At 39.0% G+C, this 20,248-nt stretch overlaps 1 protein-coding gene across 1 annotated transcript in view; it reads left to right on the top strand.

The window, feature by feature from the left end:
* gabrr2a (gamma-aminobutyric acid type A receptor subunit rho2a) overlaps nucleotides 1–15,642 on the top strand; it is a 74,755-nt gene extending 59,113 nt beyond the window's left edge. Inside the window, 3 exon segments of the mRNA XM_062440949.1 lie at nucleotides 818–970; nucleotides 6,343–6,551; nucleotides 15,307–15,642. Of these exon segments, the coding sequence (XP_062296933.1) occupies nucleotides 818–970; nucleotides 6,343–6,551; nucleotides 15,307–15,642 (698 nt within the window).
* The last annotated feature ends 4,606 nt before the right edge of the window (nucleotides 15,643–20,248 follow it).

Below are 20,248 nucleotides of genomic sequence, written 5' to 3'. Positions count from 1 at the left end.
ATTTATCTGTTATATGAACATGAAAAATATTTACTGGACTCAGATTCAGTATGCAGTTAAAAGGACAGTACTGGTTAGTTATAATAAGTGATTTCAAGGTTCTTATAAACTGCTGTGGGGACAAGTTCACAAAATATCAGGGTAATACATTCCAGCTGTGATGTAAATACATTATTATCATTCATTTGATGTAAGCCAGAAGATTTAAGTAAGTCTAAAATGTGTCACTTGAATTAGATGATCTATTTATGAGATTTAAACATAGTTCTTTAAAACAACACAAGAGACATGTGCTTCCTGTTGCAGCATGTTGAACCATGTTAAGTCAAACTGTAGCTCCTCCACCAGTAGAATCATTCCATTCATTCATTTATTAGACATTAATTAGTCTTATCTTAAAACATTTTTATCACTGGGAAATGAAATTGTTAGTAACTTCATTTCTTAAAATATATGAAGTGAAACCTCATGTTATGACAGAATTCCTGCATTGCTGAATCTTTTAGCACTCCTCCTCATCTGAGCTGTTTTCTCTCTCTCTCTCTCTCTCTCTCTCTCTCTCTCTCTCTCTCTCTCTCTCTCTCTCTCTCTCTCTCTCTCTCTCTCTCTCTCTCTCTCTCTCTTTCTCTCTCTCTCTGTGTCTCTGTCTCTCTCTCTCTCTCTCTCTCTCTGTGTCTCTCTCTCTCTTTCTCTCTCTCTCTGTGTCTCTCTCTTTCTCTCTCTCTTTCTCTCTCTCTGTGTGTGTCTCTCTCTCTCTCTCTCTCTCTCTCTCTCTCTCTCTCTCTCTCTCTCTTTCTCTCTCTCTCTCTGTTTGCAGGCTGGTACAATCGTCTGTACATCAACTTCACTCTGCGACGCCACATCTTCTTCTTCCTGCTGCAGACGTATTTCCCTGCCACTCTCATGGTGATGCTTTCCTGGGTGTCGTTCTGGATCGACCGTCGGGCGGTGCCGGCCAGAGTTTCCCTGGGTAAAAAAAAAAAAAAAAAAAATCTCATGTCAAGTGTCCTTTGAAGAAATTGTGCGAGCCTGAGGTAAATCTGTCTGTGTGAAATGATGAAAGCTGGCTCTGACATGGTTCCACCAATTGGGAACACACACATGCATGACGTGGGAACACACAAACCTCCCACGCACCAACACTCTCACTTTTCTTTTGAATTATTTGCTGTATAGGGGCTGCTGCTCTACTTGTCATGGCTCATCTCAATACTCTGATTAAACTCAACTGTTATTATGGGATGTTTTTACAAGTTGCTTTTAGATTTTTATATCATAAATGCACTGTTTGATTTTTCTCTGCTCTTGTGTGCATTTTATCATACAGTGTCAGTTAAAGGTTTGTACACACCTCCCCATACACTTGAATGAAAAAGTGTGTCTGAATGTTTGACTGGTAATTATATCTATCTATCTATATATATACACACACACACACACACACAGAGTATTCAACATGAAGCCATGGTAACAGTTTAAAGTACCTTCCTCTCCAAAGGCATTTTTGTCTCATTGTTGGTTGATCATGATTTTTGACCTTCACTGTGCACAATGACATACATACAGAGATTATTTTCATTCTCATCTATTGAAAAGGGAAAGTTTCTCTGTGCTCACCTTAAAGGATCACTTCATAATATTTTTGCTGTAATCATTCCTCCTGTTCATACTGACTATTAAAAGATCTCCTTCAAATGTGCTTTCAATGTAAAGTGATGGAGGACAAAATCCACAGTGTGTCCACACAGTCATTTAAAAGTAAATGATCAGCTTCTATTGAGCTTCATCAGTGTGAGTTAGTCATATCAATGATATCTGACACATTTACAGTCTTTTTAGCATCAGATTCCCTCTTAGTGTTTCCCTGTTGAGCTGTGGTGGAAGTATAGTAACAAGAAGACTTTGGTACTAAAAACACTGTAACGTTGAAACATAGAAGATGAAGATTTGACTCATTTGGACGCTGAAGCTTCATATTAGAGGTCAGTAAGAATGATTACAGCAAGAAAAACAGCTTTAATGCTCATTTGGAAAACTCACTGTTAGGACAGACTTGAAATGTTTTGAACTCATCCTTTAAGGAGAGCTCCACACTTGTATTATTTGTTTACATGCTTTTAGCTTTCTGCAGCATCCTGATTTCTTCCATATCATATAAACAAAGGCAAAAACAGTATAGCAACCTGGTTTCCTGCTATATTTCTCTTGTAGAAAGCAGATTTCTCAGCCATGTTAATGTGTTTCTAATCCATTCTGCATGTACACAATGTATGATTCAGACAGAGACTGACAGTGTCACTCTTAAAGCGGAGCAGCATGAGAAGAGAAAATCTCCTTACACATAAAGGTGCATCTTTGTATTCTACTAATTTAATTTGAGGTGAAACTGTCACTGAGTCATCTCAAAATCAGACTTTAGACTCAGTTTAAATAATAAAAAATAATAATGATAATGTTTTTCTTCTTATGATCAAGCTGTAGTTTCTTTCAGCCTTTCCAACAAAATCCATTATTCTTTGAAATCAGTGTATTTAGAGAATCAGCCCAGTCAATCATTTATAATGTACAGCTTCAAAATTCAATATAGTGTTAGCTTATAGAAACAGTGCAGAACCAGTTGCTCTGTTGTTCCTCTTTCATGTTCATGTCTGCAGTACACACACACACACACACACACACACACACACACACACACACACACACACACACACACACACACACACACACACACACACACACACACACACACACACACACACACACACACACTGACTGGTGTGGGTGACAGAATAAGATAAAAAAAAAAGTGTGTGGCGTTCTGTTGCCAAGAATTTCTGTCTGTGAAGTTACAACCTCAATAGAAAAAAGGATCTACAAGCCTTTAAAGTCTGCTGATATTCTATATTTTTCTTCTAGTCAACAGATCTCGTGTTCAGAGCCAAACCAACAATAAGCTGAGCTAACGTGTATTGTGTGTGTATCAAAGCCTGAGATATCTGATGTTCTGTGTTGTTGTCCAGAAACTAAAAAAACACATCAGGAGGAACACAGCTGCACTGGTTTATCTCAATGACTTTTGCTAAAAAAAAAATACAGTGACCAGCTGATTTTCTTCATTTAAATAGAAATGATTAAAATCAAGTTAGAAAGTGTTTCACATAAAAACAAATAAAAACACAGAAATAACAGAATAAATGAGCATTATAAAAATAGTAAAAACCATAACATTGAATAAAAACTAAAATCAGGTGAAATCAGGGAAGGCAGAGCAAGAAAAGTAAATTTTGAGCTCAGATATAAAAGAAGCCTCTGACTCAGCCGGTCTTATTTCCTCCTGCAGGCTGTTCTAGGTCCTCAGGGCTCTTATTTCTAAAGCTCTGCTCCCTCAGTCTTTAGCCCAAAGTGTGGAAATGATAGAAGAAACCTGCCTGAGGATCTCAGAGTGTGAACAGGGTCGTACAGGGGATAAAATGTCTGAGATATACTGCATTGAGGAGTCAGACCATTTAGTGGCTTAATAAGTGACTGAAAGAACCTTAAAACCTGTTTACTCTGCTTAAAAGCCCTGCAGCTGAACTGTAATTATGCCATTTGCACCTGAAGTGAAAATAACTATAATTGTAAAGCTACTGTAGATTATTTAATTACTGAACCATTAAAAAAAAAAAAAAAGATATGAAATAATGTGTGAGCAGGTTATAAAGCTTTATGCATTTAGAAGAACATATATGGACCATTCTACAGAATTGGTGCAAACTGCTCTCCCCCAACAAAAAAATAATTTAAAAGTATATATAGTATAAATCTTAGATGTTAACAAAGATCCTGCTATTATCTATTGAAACCCAAAATAATATTTGAGATAGCAGTTTAATATATATAAAATCATCATTTCTAGGTACTTTCTATTGGCTGTCCCCAACCCTAACCCTTACATTTCAACCAGTGAAAATGATACTGAAATCATTTTTGCCAATTTTTTCCATTGTTGTTTCAAAGTAAATCTTTTTGATATCTTTGAAAATAAAGTCCAAAAAGTACATATATTTTACCTGATTTTAAATCTTAATTGTTATTGTTTTACCCCCGAACACCTTTTAATAAAATTGCAAAAAATGACATTTATAAGTTAATATAACCCTTTTTATTATACTACATGTTCTGTGTTTCGGTAGTGACACATTTTGGAAAAGGAAAAATATTCCAAACTTTCTGAAAATACAATGTGAGGATTAACTGTACAATTATTAGAAATGTGAACCTGAGATATTATATAATTTGCACACATAAAAAGATTTTTTCGAGATTTTTTCTACTCTGACTTTGCATCAATACGGTAGAATGGCCCATATATGAGTGAGGTCAGGCTGTATTTTAATAATGTAAAATAACATCCAGGTTTTCAGTTGATACACAGCATTCACTTATAATCACTGCTTTAAGAAATGCAACCACAGCCGACACTCAATCCCCATGTAATATCACTTTATACACACACACACACACACACACTGGCAGCATATGACACATGTCAAAACACTTATTATTAGTCATGTAAGCTCCCACACTGGCAGCACCTTCACATTGTGGGACTCGACAATGTGTCAAGATGTGCCACCTCTTATTTAGCAGTGTTGACACGTGTCATCTCTCCAGAAAAGCAGCAATTGGATAACCTTCAGTCCTTGGGTTGGCACCTCTCAGCCACCATACTTTAACTACTACTTGTAGCGGTTTCAGTTTATTTTTAAAGACAGTTTCATGTCCCCATGTATGCAACAATGACGTACATGTACTTAGTACTTAGGATGGGTTAAATGCAGAGACTGAATTTCACTGTACAACTGTATGTGTGACAAATAAAGAACATTTACCTTTACAAAGAAAATGAGGTTCTACTGCCAACAATTGCCTGTTTTATAGTAAGTATAGAGTAGTATAGTATAGTACTCTAAAACTAGAATGTTTTAAGTGTTAAAGGTCATTCTCAACTTTGGACAAACTTTGACAAAAAGTATGAACTCACTAACTTTTTGCGAGGTTTTAACTACCTGATATCACTTGCTCGAAGTTTCATACTTTGGTTATGTGATGACAATGAGCACACTCTGCTGAGGAAGACTGTAAGACTTGGCCGAAAGCTCTGGGAAAAGCCTGTATGTTTATTTTCGTAATGAAAGTTGAGTTTTCACCTTGGAAACAGTAGTTAACACACATGATTTCCCCACAAGGTATGGTGGCTCAGTGGTTAGCGCTATTGCCTCACAGTAAGAAGGTTTTTGCAGTGCACATGATTCGAGAGCCCTGGTAAATGACAAGCTGCCTTTAAAGGTAGAGTCAGCTGTTCTTATCCAATACACTTTTTGTCAAATTCAGTGAATATCTCTTCACAGTCCACTAGCTGTCTGTTCTGTGTGTGTTCATACACAGCACTGTGGGCAGCATGGTGGCTCAGTGGTTAACACTGTTGCCTCATAGTAAGAAGGTTTTGGGTGTAATACCCAGCTGGGGTCTTTCTGTGTGGAGTTAGCATGTTCTCTCCATGCTTTCACGGGTTTCCTCCCATTGTCAGAAACATGTATGTTAGATTAACTCTCCTGTCACTGACCAAGGTACTGACATAGAACTGGAGTTGATTCCCAGATGCTGCACAGTGGCTTCCCACTGCTACTAGTACTTAAATACAGATACTGAATCTCACTGTCCAACTGTATGTGTGACAAATAAAGTACCTTTAACAGTAGTAGCTGTTCTGCAGCAGATGGAATTGCCAAGTTGTCATGGAATTCTGGATAAGAAATCTTGAAGGGAGCAAGAAGTCGTTAAAGGAAAGGAAAGTAAACATCAGCAGTTGCATGACAACTTGGCAACTCCCTCTGCTGATACAGATCATATACGAATGCGATGAAGGTTTCCTGTCTTCAGACTAGATTTTGTTGCAAACTGAAAAACTGTCTGGCATATAACTTCTGTTTGACCAGCACTTCCATCATCACATTTCAAGATGCAGCAGATGCAATAAATGACCTGTTGCACTTCATTAAGATACAAGCGGCTTCCACTCAGGTTAGACCCTGGAAGTCTTCTCTCATTTAAAACTCTGAATCCATGCTGACTGGAAGCCTCACTGGGTTGATATTTATTACAGTGCTGTTGGAGCATGTTGCATCAGCGTTCATGTTATTGAGTTCTCCCTTACAGTGGTCAGCTGCCTGGCTCGGGGTAGAAAGTGACTCCACCGTACAACTGAAAGTAAAAATAACAAGCACAGTGGCATCTGTTACAAACAACATGTGCTTTTCAAATGTGACCTAACCACAATGTTGTGCATCTTGTGTCTAGGCATCACCACTGTGCTGACCATGTCCACCATCATCACTGGCGTGAATGCATCCATGCCCCGGGTGTCCTACATCAAGGCGGTAGACATTTACCTCTGGGTCAGCTTCGTTTTTGTCTTCTTGTCTGTATTGGAGTACGCTGCTGTCAACTACCTTTCCACCGCCCAGGACCGCCGGGAGCGCAAGATGAGAGAGAGGGCACGATCACAGGTAACCACTCACCGGCTTTGTTTCTACTTCATTGTTGTTCAGCACTTTGAGGATAAACTCCAGACTGCCATGCAATATTAATGAAAAAAGGAATGCCTCTCTCTGTTCATGAGCCAGAACAGTCACTCCAGAAGCTGCACTCTCACTGACTTTGTGTAAATTTATTTACAAGAGTGACTACAGGATGCAAACGAGAAAACAACAGCAGCATCCAAACAAAGAGCTTGGTGGAGGAAGAGAAGTTAATGTTTGTAACTAACTGTTAACTACATGGCTTCAGTAAGACAGTTTTGTTTGAAACAGTTATTAATTCCTAAATCACATCTAATGGCCTTTTATTGATTGAATTTAAAATTAGCAAAATTTAAAACAATGATCCAAACTTCATATATTGGTTTTCAGTTTCTTAATTCACCAACTGTTTCCTTACATTTACACCGAGGGTAATAAAGTCCCAACGTCCTCAAACGAGTACTTCCTGATAAGCAGTGTCGTAGTTTGTTGTTGTTGCTCAAATTAATCAAATTTGTTTAGCACATCAAAACTACAAAACATTATTATATTATTATATTGACTTAGCCAAATGCCTGACATCTGGTTTTTACACTGAAGAATGTAATGTGCTTTTGCTACCACTAGGTAGCACAAACATGTGTACGAAGGAGGACAACAGGTCCAAGTTCAGCAGAATGAAGCATGAGGTCCAGCAAACCTAAAATATAATGTCCCCATATGAGGACGCAGGGTCACAGGATATTAAATTAAGATAAACATATCAAATAATAGATCATTTAATATTTACTGGATAGGTGTAGTTTATGTGTTCATCACATATTCCTCAGAGTTTAGATGAGAAATGACAGTGGGTAAAGAGTTTAATGACGTTTCTGTTCATTTTGACTCATGGGCGCTAAAAAGTTCATCAGAATGCAACATCTGAAACTCTTTGAAATTGATTTCAATTTGAAAGGAAATGGGAACTGTAACACAGAATTGACACCAGGACACACATATACTGTTTTTGTTGTAGCACACAGTTGACTGCTGTAGAGGGTCTATCAAAGCAAAGTGTGTGGTTACTGTACTTGCTTTGAATGTCAGCTGAAATTGATTTCACAGTCAAAGTAGGCATAAGAAATGCAGTGATATTACTGGCTAAATGATTTATTTAGCCTCACTTGTGTCCTGGGAACATTTCCTGTGGAATCCAAATTGTTAACAAAAAATTAAGATAGAATTCTCACAAACACCAACTCTTCAACTCATAGTACTTTCCAGCTATAAACAGATGTTCATCAGAGGGAAAACACAGAGGTTTTTGGAAATGTGGAGACGATGTATTCAGAATACCGATGGTGTATCTTTAAAGTGGCTGTAATCAGTATTTCTATCATAACAATGTATCAAATGACAGTGTTGCTCATAGGGATGAATTATCAGTGACCCTGCAGCTGCTAATTGTTTAGCTGGCTTCAGAAAAAAGACAAATTGTACAAATGGTTACTGTTGTACTGTAGTGATATTTGGCCCTCTCTGGGCTGCTGTCTGTCCAACCAGCAGTTGGCAACATATAGACTACTTTTTAGTGCTTGTGCATTTTCAGCCTTTTGTCCTATTTCAACATGCATTCAAACCATTTAATGATAATAATACATTTAATTTGTACCGCACTAGATACAGATATGGGAGTTTCTCCACTTCTGAAAAAGCATCTGACACTTATAGGTTTAGTTCAGCAAGGGGTGACAGGAATGTGAAATCCACCTAAATCACCCAGATCATAAACCTGTAGAGTTTTGATGGGAGTGGAGTCAGTGATTACAACTGATGAAATCAAGCCCCTTGTCCAAGATGTGGTCATCTATGAGGAGGGATTTATTGGTGAGAGTTAGGTAGTATCCAAGTAGTATCGAAACGTCTCCCATCAAACAATACCTTCAATCGATCCTTTTTGCACCCAGAGCTAGAAAATGTGTGTGTGTGTGATTGGTCCACTGTCACATAAAACTGGAATGTATACACGTAAACACCTCTAGCAGCACACTGTGCATCAAGGCAAACACGCTATTGTGGTACTTACTCCCCCCCTGCTAGCTTTGAACAAATGGTAATTCTGATATGTTGCAACACGTCACCACGTCAGTGTTGCTATGACTGCTGTTGTACAACATGAGAAAATATGATTATGGCTCTATTGAGTTTGGCTTTATGGAGAGCAGCAACAGGAATCTGTCTTCAGTTGCCAGCAAACAAAGCCATGAAGCCAGCCAAGCTAAAGTACCATCTGACAATGCAACACCCGGAGCATGCCAGTAAACACACACACTCAACCAACTACACACTATTCTATCACCTACTTCCTCCTTCTTGACTGTGTACTATCACTCACAGTGTGTGTGAAGAGGATGTGTGTGAGCTCTTTTAGAGACAGAAGATCAGGAAGGTACCAGGCCTAGACATGTACACACAGACCTTCAACAGATCATTGGAGATGTGTGAAGTCCCCTCTTGCTTCAATCGCTCCACTGTCATACCTGTCCCCAAGAAACTTCCATCACTTTACTGAACGACTACAGTCCCATCACCCGGATGTCTATGGTCATGAAGTACTTTGACAGACTGGTGTTGACCAACTAAAGGACATCACAGGCCCCTTACTGGACCTCCTGCAGGTTGCCTACTGGACAAACAGGTCAGTGGATGATGCAGTCAACATGGGACTGCTCCACATTCTGCAACACATCAACTCCCCAGGAACATACCCAAGAAGCGTTCAACACCATCATCCCAGAAGTCCTCCTCTCCAAACTCACCCAGCTCACTGTAACCACCTCCAGCTGTCAGTGGATCACAAACTTCCTGGCAGACAGGAAGCAGCAGGTGAGACTGGAAGACTGGGAGACAGTCAGCACTGGTGTCCCTCAGGGATGAGTGTTCTTCCCACTGCTGTTCTTCTTCTACACCAACGACTGCACCTCAGGAGACCCATCTGTTCATCTCCTGAAATTTGCAGCCAACACAACAATCATCAGTCTCATCTGGGACGGAGAAGAGTCTGTGTACAGATAGTCACAACAACCTGGAGCTGCACAATCTCAAATTGTGGAGATGACAGTGGACTTCAGGAGGAGCCCTTCATCAAAGGTAATCAGTGCTGACGTGCCCATCATCCAGGACCTTTACATGACCAGAGTCAGGAAAGGGGCAGGGAAAATCACTATGGACCCTTCACTAATTTGAAAAACAAAATCACTGGGGTGGCTGTGGCTCAGGAGGTAGAGTCCATATGTTGATGTGTCCTTGGGAAAGATACTTAACCCTCATCTGTTCCTAGTGAATGGTGGTGGTTAATTGTGAATGAATGTGTGTGATCTGTGATCATTTGATGAACAGGTTGGCACCCTGTCATCAGTGTGTGAATGGGTGAATGTGACATGTAGTGTAAAAGCACTTTGAGGGGTCAAAAAGGCTAGACAAGCATTATATAAGTACAGTTCATTTACCATTTACTGACAGGACACAACCTGTTCCTTTACATCAAAACCTCCAGACACAGGAACAGTTATGAACAGTTAACTTGACTGTGGACATGTACAGTACCCCTTGACACTATGAAACCCACTGCACCTATAAATGATATACATTTATTTTAGTGTAAAATACAAAATGTGCAATACATATCACTCAATATTATACAGTGCTGTTTGAAACTTTGAGGATTTTTTCTTCTGGAAGGAAGTGCCCAATAGAACATTGGTTGAGGAATTATTCAAACTGCTGAACGCATTCAGGACAGAAGCTGGACTGAGCTGTCAAAAAATGTGTGTGGCAAAAATGAAGTTATTGCAAGGATAAAGTCTGTCAACACAAATGTCGTGGAGACACATTGTTTGCTGCACTGCCAAGTTGCCATCAAAGGCACGGAGGCAGAGCTTTACACTTTTGAACACAGTTGTTGCCACAGTGAATTTTGTGAAGTCGAGCATTACAGTCACGTTTGTTTGGCCAGCTTTGCAGGGAGATGGGTGCTGGCCATGACACACTGTTGTTTTACTCTGAAGCGTGGTGGCTGTCCCTGCAGTGGGTAATCAAGCTATGCAGCAAGATGTCCTGAAACCTGACATGGCAAAACTTTTTCTAACCAGAATTTTTGGAATTGGCCTATCTGGAGGATATATTCAACTCTCTCAACAGCCTCAATCTGTCCTTCAAAGAAGGCTACACATCCATCCTGGAAATCAGTGACAAAATTGCTGCATTTATGAAAAAAACTGAGCCAGAAGAAGAATGGAAAAGGAAGTCACAGACATGTCTTTGGATGTAGTGAATGAAGTAATCTCCTCTCACCTTACTGCACTGAGCTACTACTGCAGCTCATAGTTCTCTGATTTGAACACTGATGTTTGGTATGTGCAATCCTTTCACCCCAGCTGCAACAGCTTCTAGTGGCCTTGCTGGTTAAGAAGAAGAGTAATCCTGTGTCCAGACACTGCAGGTGAAATTCCAGCAGGTGTCTCATACAGAGTATTCTGAACTCACTTCTGAGGCCAATGAAAATTTGACTCCCTTTCCCTACTATTTACCTGTGTGACTAATCCTTCTCCACACTGACAACGATGAAGACTAAGCACAGGACACATTTGCATGTGGAAAATGACATTAGAATCTGCCTGTGAATTATAAGTCCAAGAAGTGAGAATCTGTATAATGACAGACAGGCACACACATCTCACTAGTCTGTGGTAAGATATTGTCATTGCAAATGGCAGGAAAATGATTAATGTTTTCAAAAGGGAGGTTTAACAACTTCGATGTGTTCTGTAATTGTTTTTTTATATTATACTTATTATGAGTTTGGTGTATTAGTTAACTTCAGCTTAGCATAACGTCAGCTCTTAAGAATGTAAAGTTCCCCACTGTGGGACTAATAAAGGAATATCTTATCTTATCTTGTCTGAAACTGGAAACACATAGTTAAGTGTAGGCTATATTTTACATAATAAAGCAATGCTAATGCATGGATACAAAAAGCATGCATTCTAAGGTTGCTACAGCGTCATTTTCGTCCCTATTTACTAAATTTGTGTGTAGGTTGGTACATGAATTCCAGCTTTTTATATTGGTTTTATATATCTTTTATTATATATATAACTATTATCAAGTTTATCATTTTCTTCCCATTGATAAGTGGCAGTTGTTGATATACATTCTCAAAAGATCAAAGTTGTTCTATTGTGGGCAGTTTCACTGCAGGGAAAGTGCACTCAATCAAAATAACCAAAGGGGAGCGCTCTTGTTGCCAAGTGGTGCTGTAATATGGTTACAGCACATGCCATATACCCGCAACGTCCCTGCTTCAAGTCCGGCAAGGGAACTTTTTTGCATGTCATGCCCAATTTTCTCTCTCTCTCCATTTTTCCTGTTGGCCTCTCTGCCACCAACCGTCCAATAAAGGCAAAAACGCCCAAAAAATGATTACATTTTTTTTAAAAATGACCAAAGGGGAGTCAATGAGAAAGAGACAAATTCTACGTACTTAATGCAACTTAATGAGACATGATGTCTGTCTCTGGAGAGAACATAAGATAATGTTAATATGGTTTTATTTTTAATTATCACAGCTGTGCATTAATCACATATAGGCCATTTGTACAAAATAAACCACATTTTGTTAAGATGTATTGACTTTGTTATATCTTTTGATCTATTGTAGAGGTTGATCCAAAGTTTGAAGGTTTGGCAGAGTTGGAAGTTAAGAATACTGCTGTTTAAACAGAATTTCACCGTCACCGAAACCACCATTGGTTTCTAACCTGGAGGTCAGGACCAGATGATAAAACCGATAGTGACAAAACATCTGCTACAGAAAACAGTTATTTTTTTCCTCAAATGTTTGCTTTGTCTTGTGAAATATTGGATTCTTTCACCTTTTAAAGCCTCTAAGTGACAAATCTGACAACTCATCACCACAATGAGGCTTCACTGGCGTGGGGGGGTCACAAACCCAAAAGGTTGAGAACCATTAGTAAAGCATTCTGTGCGTACATTATAGTAAATGTTATACTGTATATGAGTCATCCTTGCCATTAATACAAACACTCAGTATGCTACACAACATTTAGTATGTAGTATCTCTCTCCACCCTTAACTTCCAGCATCCCTGTGGAAAAAGTTACATTTTGGGACACAGAATAAAACATTAACAAAGACACAAAACTAAGGATAAATACAGGATATTGTATATTCTCATTCAGTTTGCCCAACATTACATAAAATAAGTCTTTCATACAATTTAAGAAATGTTTAGACCTTGAATTTAAAATGACGTTTGAATAGTTTTCATGCCTCCACAGTAACCATGGTATCTATCCATGGACTCATTATCTAAAATATATTAAGGTTTACAGACTAATATTAGCCTTTAGTATGACAATTATACATTGTAGATACATACTGAGCCACCAAGAGACCAACGCAACCAATCCAGTTTTGGGAATTTAGCTAGTGGATGCAAATGACCTTTAAATCAATGTGTATGCCCCAAGATTAGAAATATGAATGTTTTCTGTTTTATTTATGATTATTTATCTTAATTAGGCCAATATGACAAAGGAATAGGGATGATCAGGATTATTATAATTGTAGTGTCTATTTATTGTTGTGTCATTTTGAGTCACATTAGGAACAAAAATGAAAAAAAAACTTAATTTGCATCAATAATTTGATATTGATTTCTTCAAAAAAATAATGTTTAATGTCAAATTTGTCTCACTGCAGCACTAAACCAGTGAGAACTGTTGGGGTTATCTGGGGATCTCAGTGTAGGCATTTGAATTATTGAGTACTACACAGTCTGACACTATCAGTGGATCAATGACCATTGCTGTTTCCACACTGACTGATCCACTGTTTGATGTCTGTACATTAAGGGAATAAAAAGATATGACACATTTACTGCATTCCAAACACTCATGGACTGGTTTGTCTGTGTTCATTTTATTTGATCAAATAACTCATGGTAAGAAACGATTAACCCTCCTGTCGTCCTCGCGGGTCAAATTTACCCCATCTCTTTTGACTGTTCCTTCTTTCCTCCCTCTTTCTTTAATTTTTCCTTCGATCTTCCCCTCCTTCCATACTTCTTTCCTCACTTCCTTCCTTCTTTCCTTCTTTCCTTCCTTCCTTCCTCCTTTCCTTCCTTCCTTCCTTCCTTCCTTCCTTCCTTCCTTCCTTCCTTCCTTCCATCCTCCCTTCCTTCTCTCCTTACTTCCTTCCTCTTTTCCTCCCTCCTTCCCTCCTTACTGCTTCCTTCCTTCATTCCTTCCTTCCTTCCTTCCTCTTTTCTTCCCTCCCTCCCTTCTTACTCCTTTCCTTCCTTCCTCCTTACTCTTGTCCTTCCTTCCTTCCTCCCTCCCTCCTTACTCCTTTCCTTCCTTCCTCCCTCCCTCCTTACTCCTGTCCTTCCTCCCTTCCTTCTCTCCTTACTTCCTTCCTCTTTTCTTCCCTCCCTCCATCCTTACTCCTTCCTTCCTTCCTTCCTTACTCCTTCCTTCCTTCCTTCCTTCCTTCCTTCCTTCCTTCCTTCCTCTTTCCTTCCCTCCCTCCTTACTCCTTTCCTTCCTTCCTTCCTCCTTCCTCCTTTCCTTCCTTCCTTCCTTCCTCCCTCCCTCCCTCCTTACTCCTTTCCTTCCTTCCTTCCTTCCTTCCTTCCTCCTTCCCTCCTTACTCCTTTGCTTCCTTCCTTCCTTCCTTCCTTCCTTCCTTCCTCCCTCCCTCCTTACTCCTTTCCTTCCTTCCTTCCTTCCTCCTTACTCTTTTCCTTCCTTCCTTCCTCCCTCCCTTCCTTGATCTTAGGACAACAGGAGGGTTAAATGATTCGTGAGCATCTCAGTGAATCCCATGTGCAGACCCACACCAATTATGAATTGATCTGATAATATGTTTTGTGTGTGTATTAAAACCTAATACTGTCTATGTTCTTACTCTGTGCCATTAACAACTCATCTGTGAGCCACATCATTACAGTTGGCTGGATGATATATTCTGTCATTACATTAACAGATACAGATGAATCTGCCACTGAAAGTATTCCCAACAAATGCACTTTCTTCCTGTGTCTTCCTGTTTGAGTAACAGCTGTTTTAGGAAATTATTGAGGCTTAAAAAAAACTGTATTTACTACATAACATAATACTATATTATGATTAAAAGAGATTATAGTGGAATCAATCACATTTCATAGCATACTTACCTGTAGTTGTTGAGAATTCTTACTCTGGTTCTAGTAGTAAGCGCAACCAATAGATCAACAGTCATTGCCATCATTAGTCTGGTTTTCTGCAGCACAGGTTACACTGAGTTAGTTTGAGTTTTTTTAGATACTTTTAGATACTTTTCATGGATGAAAGCATTGAGCATGAGGAAATGTTGACCTCATGCTGGTTCTAAATAGAAGTTGATCACCACAGTACCCTCTAAGGACAATGATTAGTCATATCAAACATTATGGCATTCTTGCCTGTAGATGTTTGTGATGATTCACCCTCTAGGCCTATGTGTTGAAGCAACCAACAGATTAATAGTCCCCATAATTATTGGACCTAAAAAGGTAAAAGGTATTAATGCGGATCACTGAAGTCGACCATCTGTTGAGAACACTTTCAGCATGGGATGCTTGATAATGTGTAAACTTTGATATATTCCTTCAAAATTCCATACATAATAACGATTACGTTGTATATTTCTCTCCTGACAGTCATTGCCCTGCACCTGTGGGATCTCCGGGACAAGAACCATGACCATGTTGGATGGCACCTACAGCGAGGCTGATACCAACAGCCTGGCTGGCTACACCGAGGAGCCCATGGTGCCAGAGGAGGAGCAGGAAGAGATGCACGAGGTTCCAGAGAAACCTGAACACATGGTGGTCCATCTGTCTGTCAGCAGTGAGTCCACCACCACCAAGAAAAAGAAGAGCCTGCGTGCCCTTAACATCATCCAGAACACGCACGCCATTGACAAATACTCCCGGATGATTTTCCCTGGTTCATACATCTTTTTCAACCTTATCTATTGGTCTGTCTACTGCTGAAAGACACTCCTGAGTCAGGACTGAGGCCATTGTGATTGACACACAGACAATATAAATGCTGCATCATAATGGGACACTTCTAGACTGGATACGAGTGGTGTTGTACTGTATGTCTGGTGCTGATAGATCTTTAGGTTAAGGCCTTGGACAGTAACAGAGACTTAAACATTAAGACTTTGATATTGATCACAACACTTTTCAGTTGTTTTTTTTTCCTCATGCAGCAATTTGAATGTTCATTAATGCTGTTTAAACTAAAACAAAACAAAAAAATAATCATTTGAATGGTGTTTTTAAACTACTGATGCTCATTCTCAGTCTTTTTCAGCTTCGTCAATTGTTAACTGCTGTTGAAAAGCTCTTAGTCCTCATGACCGCTGTCCCTGGAGTTTCTGAGATGATGTTAGCTTTGGCTGTGAAAAAAGTCTCAAAGTTTACTGGTGTCCATGCTGTGAACTACTCAGCTGATGGGTCTCTGTATTTATATTTCATTTGTAATGATCATCAGGCTGAGAATCACCAGGGTTATATGGTTTTTAGGCCCATTTTCTCCATCCACCATGACTTATAGACTTCACAATGTAGTCTTTATTATCTCATGACTCATAACTGACCCTATTTTTAAGCCGGTTGTCTCAAAAAAATGATATTTCAACTTTATGTTGGATGTGTGCTTAATGTGGAACATGAGTTCTGTTCAATCTGTTCAAAAGTTGTGGAGATCCATACATCCTTTTTCTTGCTGCTTATCAGGGGCCGGGTCGCATTTGCATTAGGCTGAGCAATGAAACCCAGACATCCTTCTCCCCAGCCATGCTCATCAGCTCCTCCTGCAGGATCCCAAGGCGTTCCCAGACCAGGAGAGATATGTTTAATCCCTCCAGCATGTTCTGGGTCTGCCCTGGAGTCTCCTCCCAGTTGGACGTACCTGGAACACCTCTTAAAGGAGGCATCCAGGAGGCATCCTGACCAGGTGCCTGTACCACCTCAGCTGGCTCCTTTCCATGTGAAGGAGCAGTGGCTCTACTCCTAGTCTCCCCCAGATGTCTGAGCTCCTGACCCTATCTCTAAGGCTGAACCCAGACACTCTCTGGAGGAAATTCATTTTGGCCGCTTGTATCCGTGATCTCATTCTTTCGTTCACTTCCCAAAGCTCGTGACCATAGTTATGGAGATAGTATACTCATTTGAGACACTCAGTCAAGGGATTAACTAAATCTGTTTGATTTATCATCTATAGACCTTGAATGTCTGTACAAATTTTCATGTTAATCAATCCCACAGTTGTCCAAATATTTCACTCAAAACAGGAGATGTCAGCTTATGGAGCTTAAGTTAGATCAACAAAGTCATTAAAATTCATCCACTAGAGAAAATAAATGTCTGCACAATATTACATGGCAATCTAGAGATATGTCAGCCTGGACCAAAGTAATGGACTGATGGGTCAACACTGCTATCCCTAGAGCCCCACCGCCAGCACGGCTAAAAATAGTTTTCTAGTGATCATCATGACTTTAATGCATCTTTATTTGAGGACATTTCATCATTGACTCATTTCTCTCAGCTTTGACACAAAGGCACCCCATAAGCAGCATAAACAGAGGAAAAGTGATAGAGTAGAAAGGGCATAAACTACGACAGCAATTTAAGGATAGAATCATTTGTGATAACAGACATGATGGTTTAATATCTGAGGATAAAGAGATCTTTATTACTACACTCTCTCTCTCTCTCTCTCTCTCTCTCTTCTCTCTCTCTCTCTCTCTCTCTCTCCTCTCTCTCTCTCTCTCTCTCTCTCTCTCTCTCTCTCTCTCTCTCTCTCTCTCTCTCTCTCTCTTGAGGAAATCTGATAAGTAAGTAATGACCTCGAGATAACAGGCCTAAAAAAAATATTAGTAGCCATCTCTACATCCGTAATACTGATCATGCAAATCATGTATTTTCCTCCAAGTTGGTTTTCTGGTTGCAGTTTATTTTCATGTTTGGTGTATTAAGAAGACTACAATGACTTTTTGAGAAACTGGCCTCTTGGTGAACATTCATAGCAAAGGTAATGTGCACATAACATAACACTGGATTCATTAACCCTCCTGTTGTCCTTGAGTCAAGGTAGGAAGGGAGGAAGAAGGAAGGAAAGGAGGGAGGGAGGAAGGAAGACGGAAGGAAAGGAGGAATGAAAGAAGTAAGGAAGGAAGAAGGAAGGAAAGGAGGAAGGAAGGGAGGAAGAAGGAAGGAAAGGAGGGAGGGAGGAAGGAAGGAAGGTACGGGGAGGAAAGAAAGAGAGAAGGAGGGAGGACGGGAAGGAAAGGAGGGAGGAAAGGAAGGAAGAAAAGAAGGAGGGAAGGAGGAAGGAAAGAAGTACAGAAGCAAGGAAGAAAGGGGGATGGAGGAAGGAAAGAAGGAAGGGAGGAAAGAGAGAGGAAGGAAAAAAAGAGAAGGAGCGAGGGAGGGAGGACAGACAGAAGGAAGGGAGGAAAGAAGGAACAGTGAAAACAGACGGGGGTCAATTTGACCCGGGAGGACTACACAAAGGTTAAAGGACAGTCTTATGTATTGCTAGTCGCCTTAGCATGTGACAGAGATATGTACTAATGACAGATGTATTAATGATGACTATGATATGATATTATACTGTAATATCTAAAAGGTTTGTTGGCTAGTGAGACATTTTCTGTTAAGGTCATTGTAGTCATTTATTGTAGAAGTTGGGAAGTTACAGTATAATCGTTGATGAGTGCAGACATTCATATCATTTCAGATTGATTGAACATTAAGTATACATAGACATTGGATATGTTACATTTACCACACAGAATGTGGAGTTTTTGTTTCTGAACTTCAACAGAAACGAAGATGCCTGGTGATATGTTGATTGCACTTCTAATACTGTGAACATTCTTTCACACTTGAAGTCTCTATTTGAATTCTCTTTGATTGTACATCCGCAGTTGTTCACTTCAAAAGATAGTTCAAAGTATGTTTTTTTTCTATTCTGGATATTGATCTGAACTTTCACCGTCATTAATATTTTTGACAGATTTAATCTCATGAAAAGAAAAAACTTAAAACAAACTTCTCATTAAAACAGAGACCTTTTGAACACTTACTGAAACAATGTGACCCAATTTGTCTACATTTCAGATTTGTTCAAATGAATCTAAATAAGTGGTAATGAACACAATTCCCCAGACAAATAAACCACGTTCTGTCCGTGTCTGCCCACTCAGAGTCAGCTAGGCATTCAGTTACTGATTTATTTATGTATTTATTTATTTTTTTATTTATGGCTTATTTCTGAAAAGCTGAAACTGTTACTGCGGTTTTCTGTCCATGAGTATCTACTACTGTACTGTTTAGTACAATTTGAACATATCATTCATCCGCTGCTCCTTAGAGGCTTTTACAGGACACCTTATGAAACATGTGAAGACTAATAAGCTACTACATATTTGAAATAACGACCACTCTGTTTAAAAAGGGTGAGGTGTTCAAGTTTTGAGAAACACTACAGTGATAGATATCCAGTTATCTGAACGTTTGGACAGAAAACCTGTAGCATGAATGTTCAGACTGATAACAGAAAGAAGTTATGTATGGTGTATTTAAAGTTTCATGCGCTGCCAGATTTAACATACTGGTTATTAATTCCCTTTGAAAAAGGCTCTGACATAGACCCGAAGAGCTTACAGCATTTGACGATGATGTCTTAAACAATATGAAAACAAGTTCAGTCAGAATTAAGGATGAAAAAGAGAGCATCGTCTGGTTTCTGAAGTGTCACGCTTTCTGAAAGGTTGTTGTGTCTTCTGTCATGTTTAATTTATTTCTGTCCATTCATTTTTTTATTGCCACATACGTATCCAGATAGAGGCATTTAATTGACAGAAATTTTTTTTTAATAGTGAAACTGTCAAACACACTTGAGTTGCTGTTGAAATGCTGTTTTTCTTTGTCACACATGAGTAAATTGAATGTTTTTTTAATGTTTTGGAAGTTGAAGGCAGTACCATTTAGGCAATTGGGAATTTTTGTCATTATGATTTTTTTTCATTGTCATTTTTTTTTTACAACAATTCATAGAATAACTGATTCATCAAGAAAATATTTGACAGGTTAATTGAAAATGAAAATAATAATATAATATAATCATAAGTTGCAGCCTTACCTTGGAACTTACTACTGTGAGGCAACAGTGAGCCACTGTACTACTTAGCTGTGTTGACTTGTTCTTTGATATTTTGTTTTGCACTTTAACACCAGAACAGTTCTATCAAAGCGAAATATCAGGTAAAGCCTGACAAGTAACTGATCGGTACTACAGGTCCGATCAGTTACTTCCACTTTCAGTTACTTTCGTAGAATCATTGTGAAATGATTCCTTTAAATTGTAAATAACCGTACAATTTATTTGGAGTAACATGTGTACACAGTTCTTTTAGACTTTTTTTGATTTATTCATATTTTATTAAAGTGACATTTGAAACATACCGGTTGTGTTAAACAATATATTGTAATGATGAAGGTTTTATACGCTTTACAAAAAATATAATGATTTTGTATATTACGTTGTAGTTTAGCCATTTATAATTAAACCAACCAGCAC

The sequence above is a fragment of the Scomber scombrus genome, chromosome 19 (genome assembly GCF_963691925.1).
Source record: "Scomber scombrus chromosome 19, fScoSco1.1, whole genome shotgun sequence".
NCBI lineage: Eukaryota > Metazoa > Chordata > Actinopteri > Scombriformes > Scombridae > Scomber > Scomber scombrus.
Note: the sequence above shows the minus strand (reverse complement) of the source record. Positions and strands in the feature narration are given on the sequence as shown.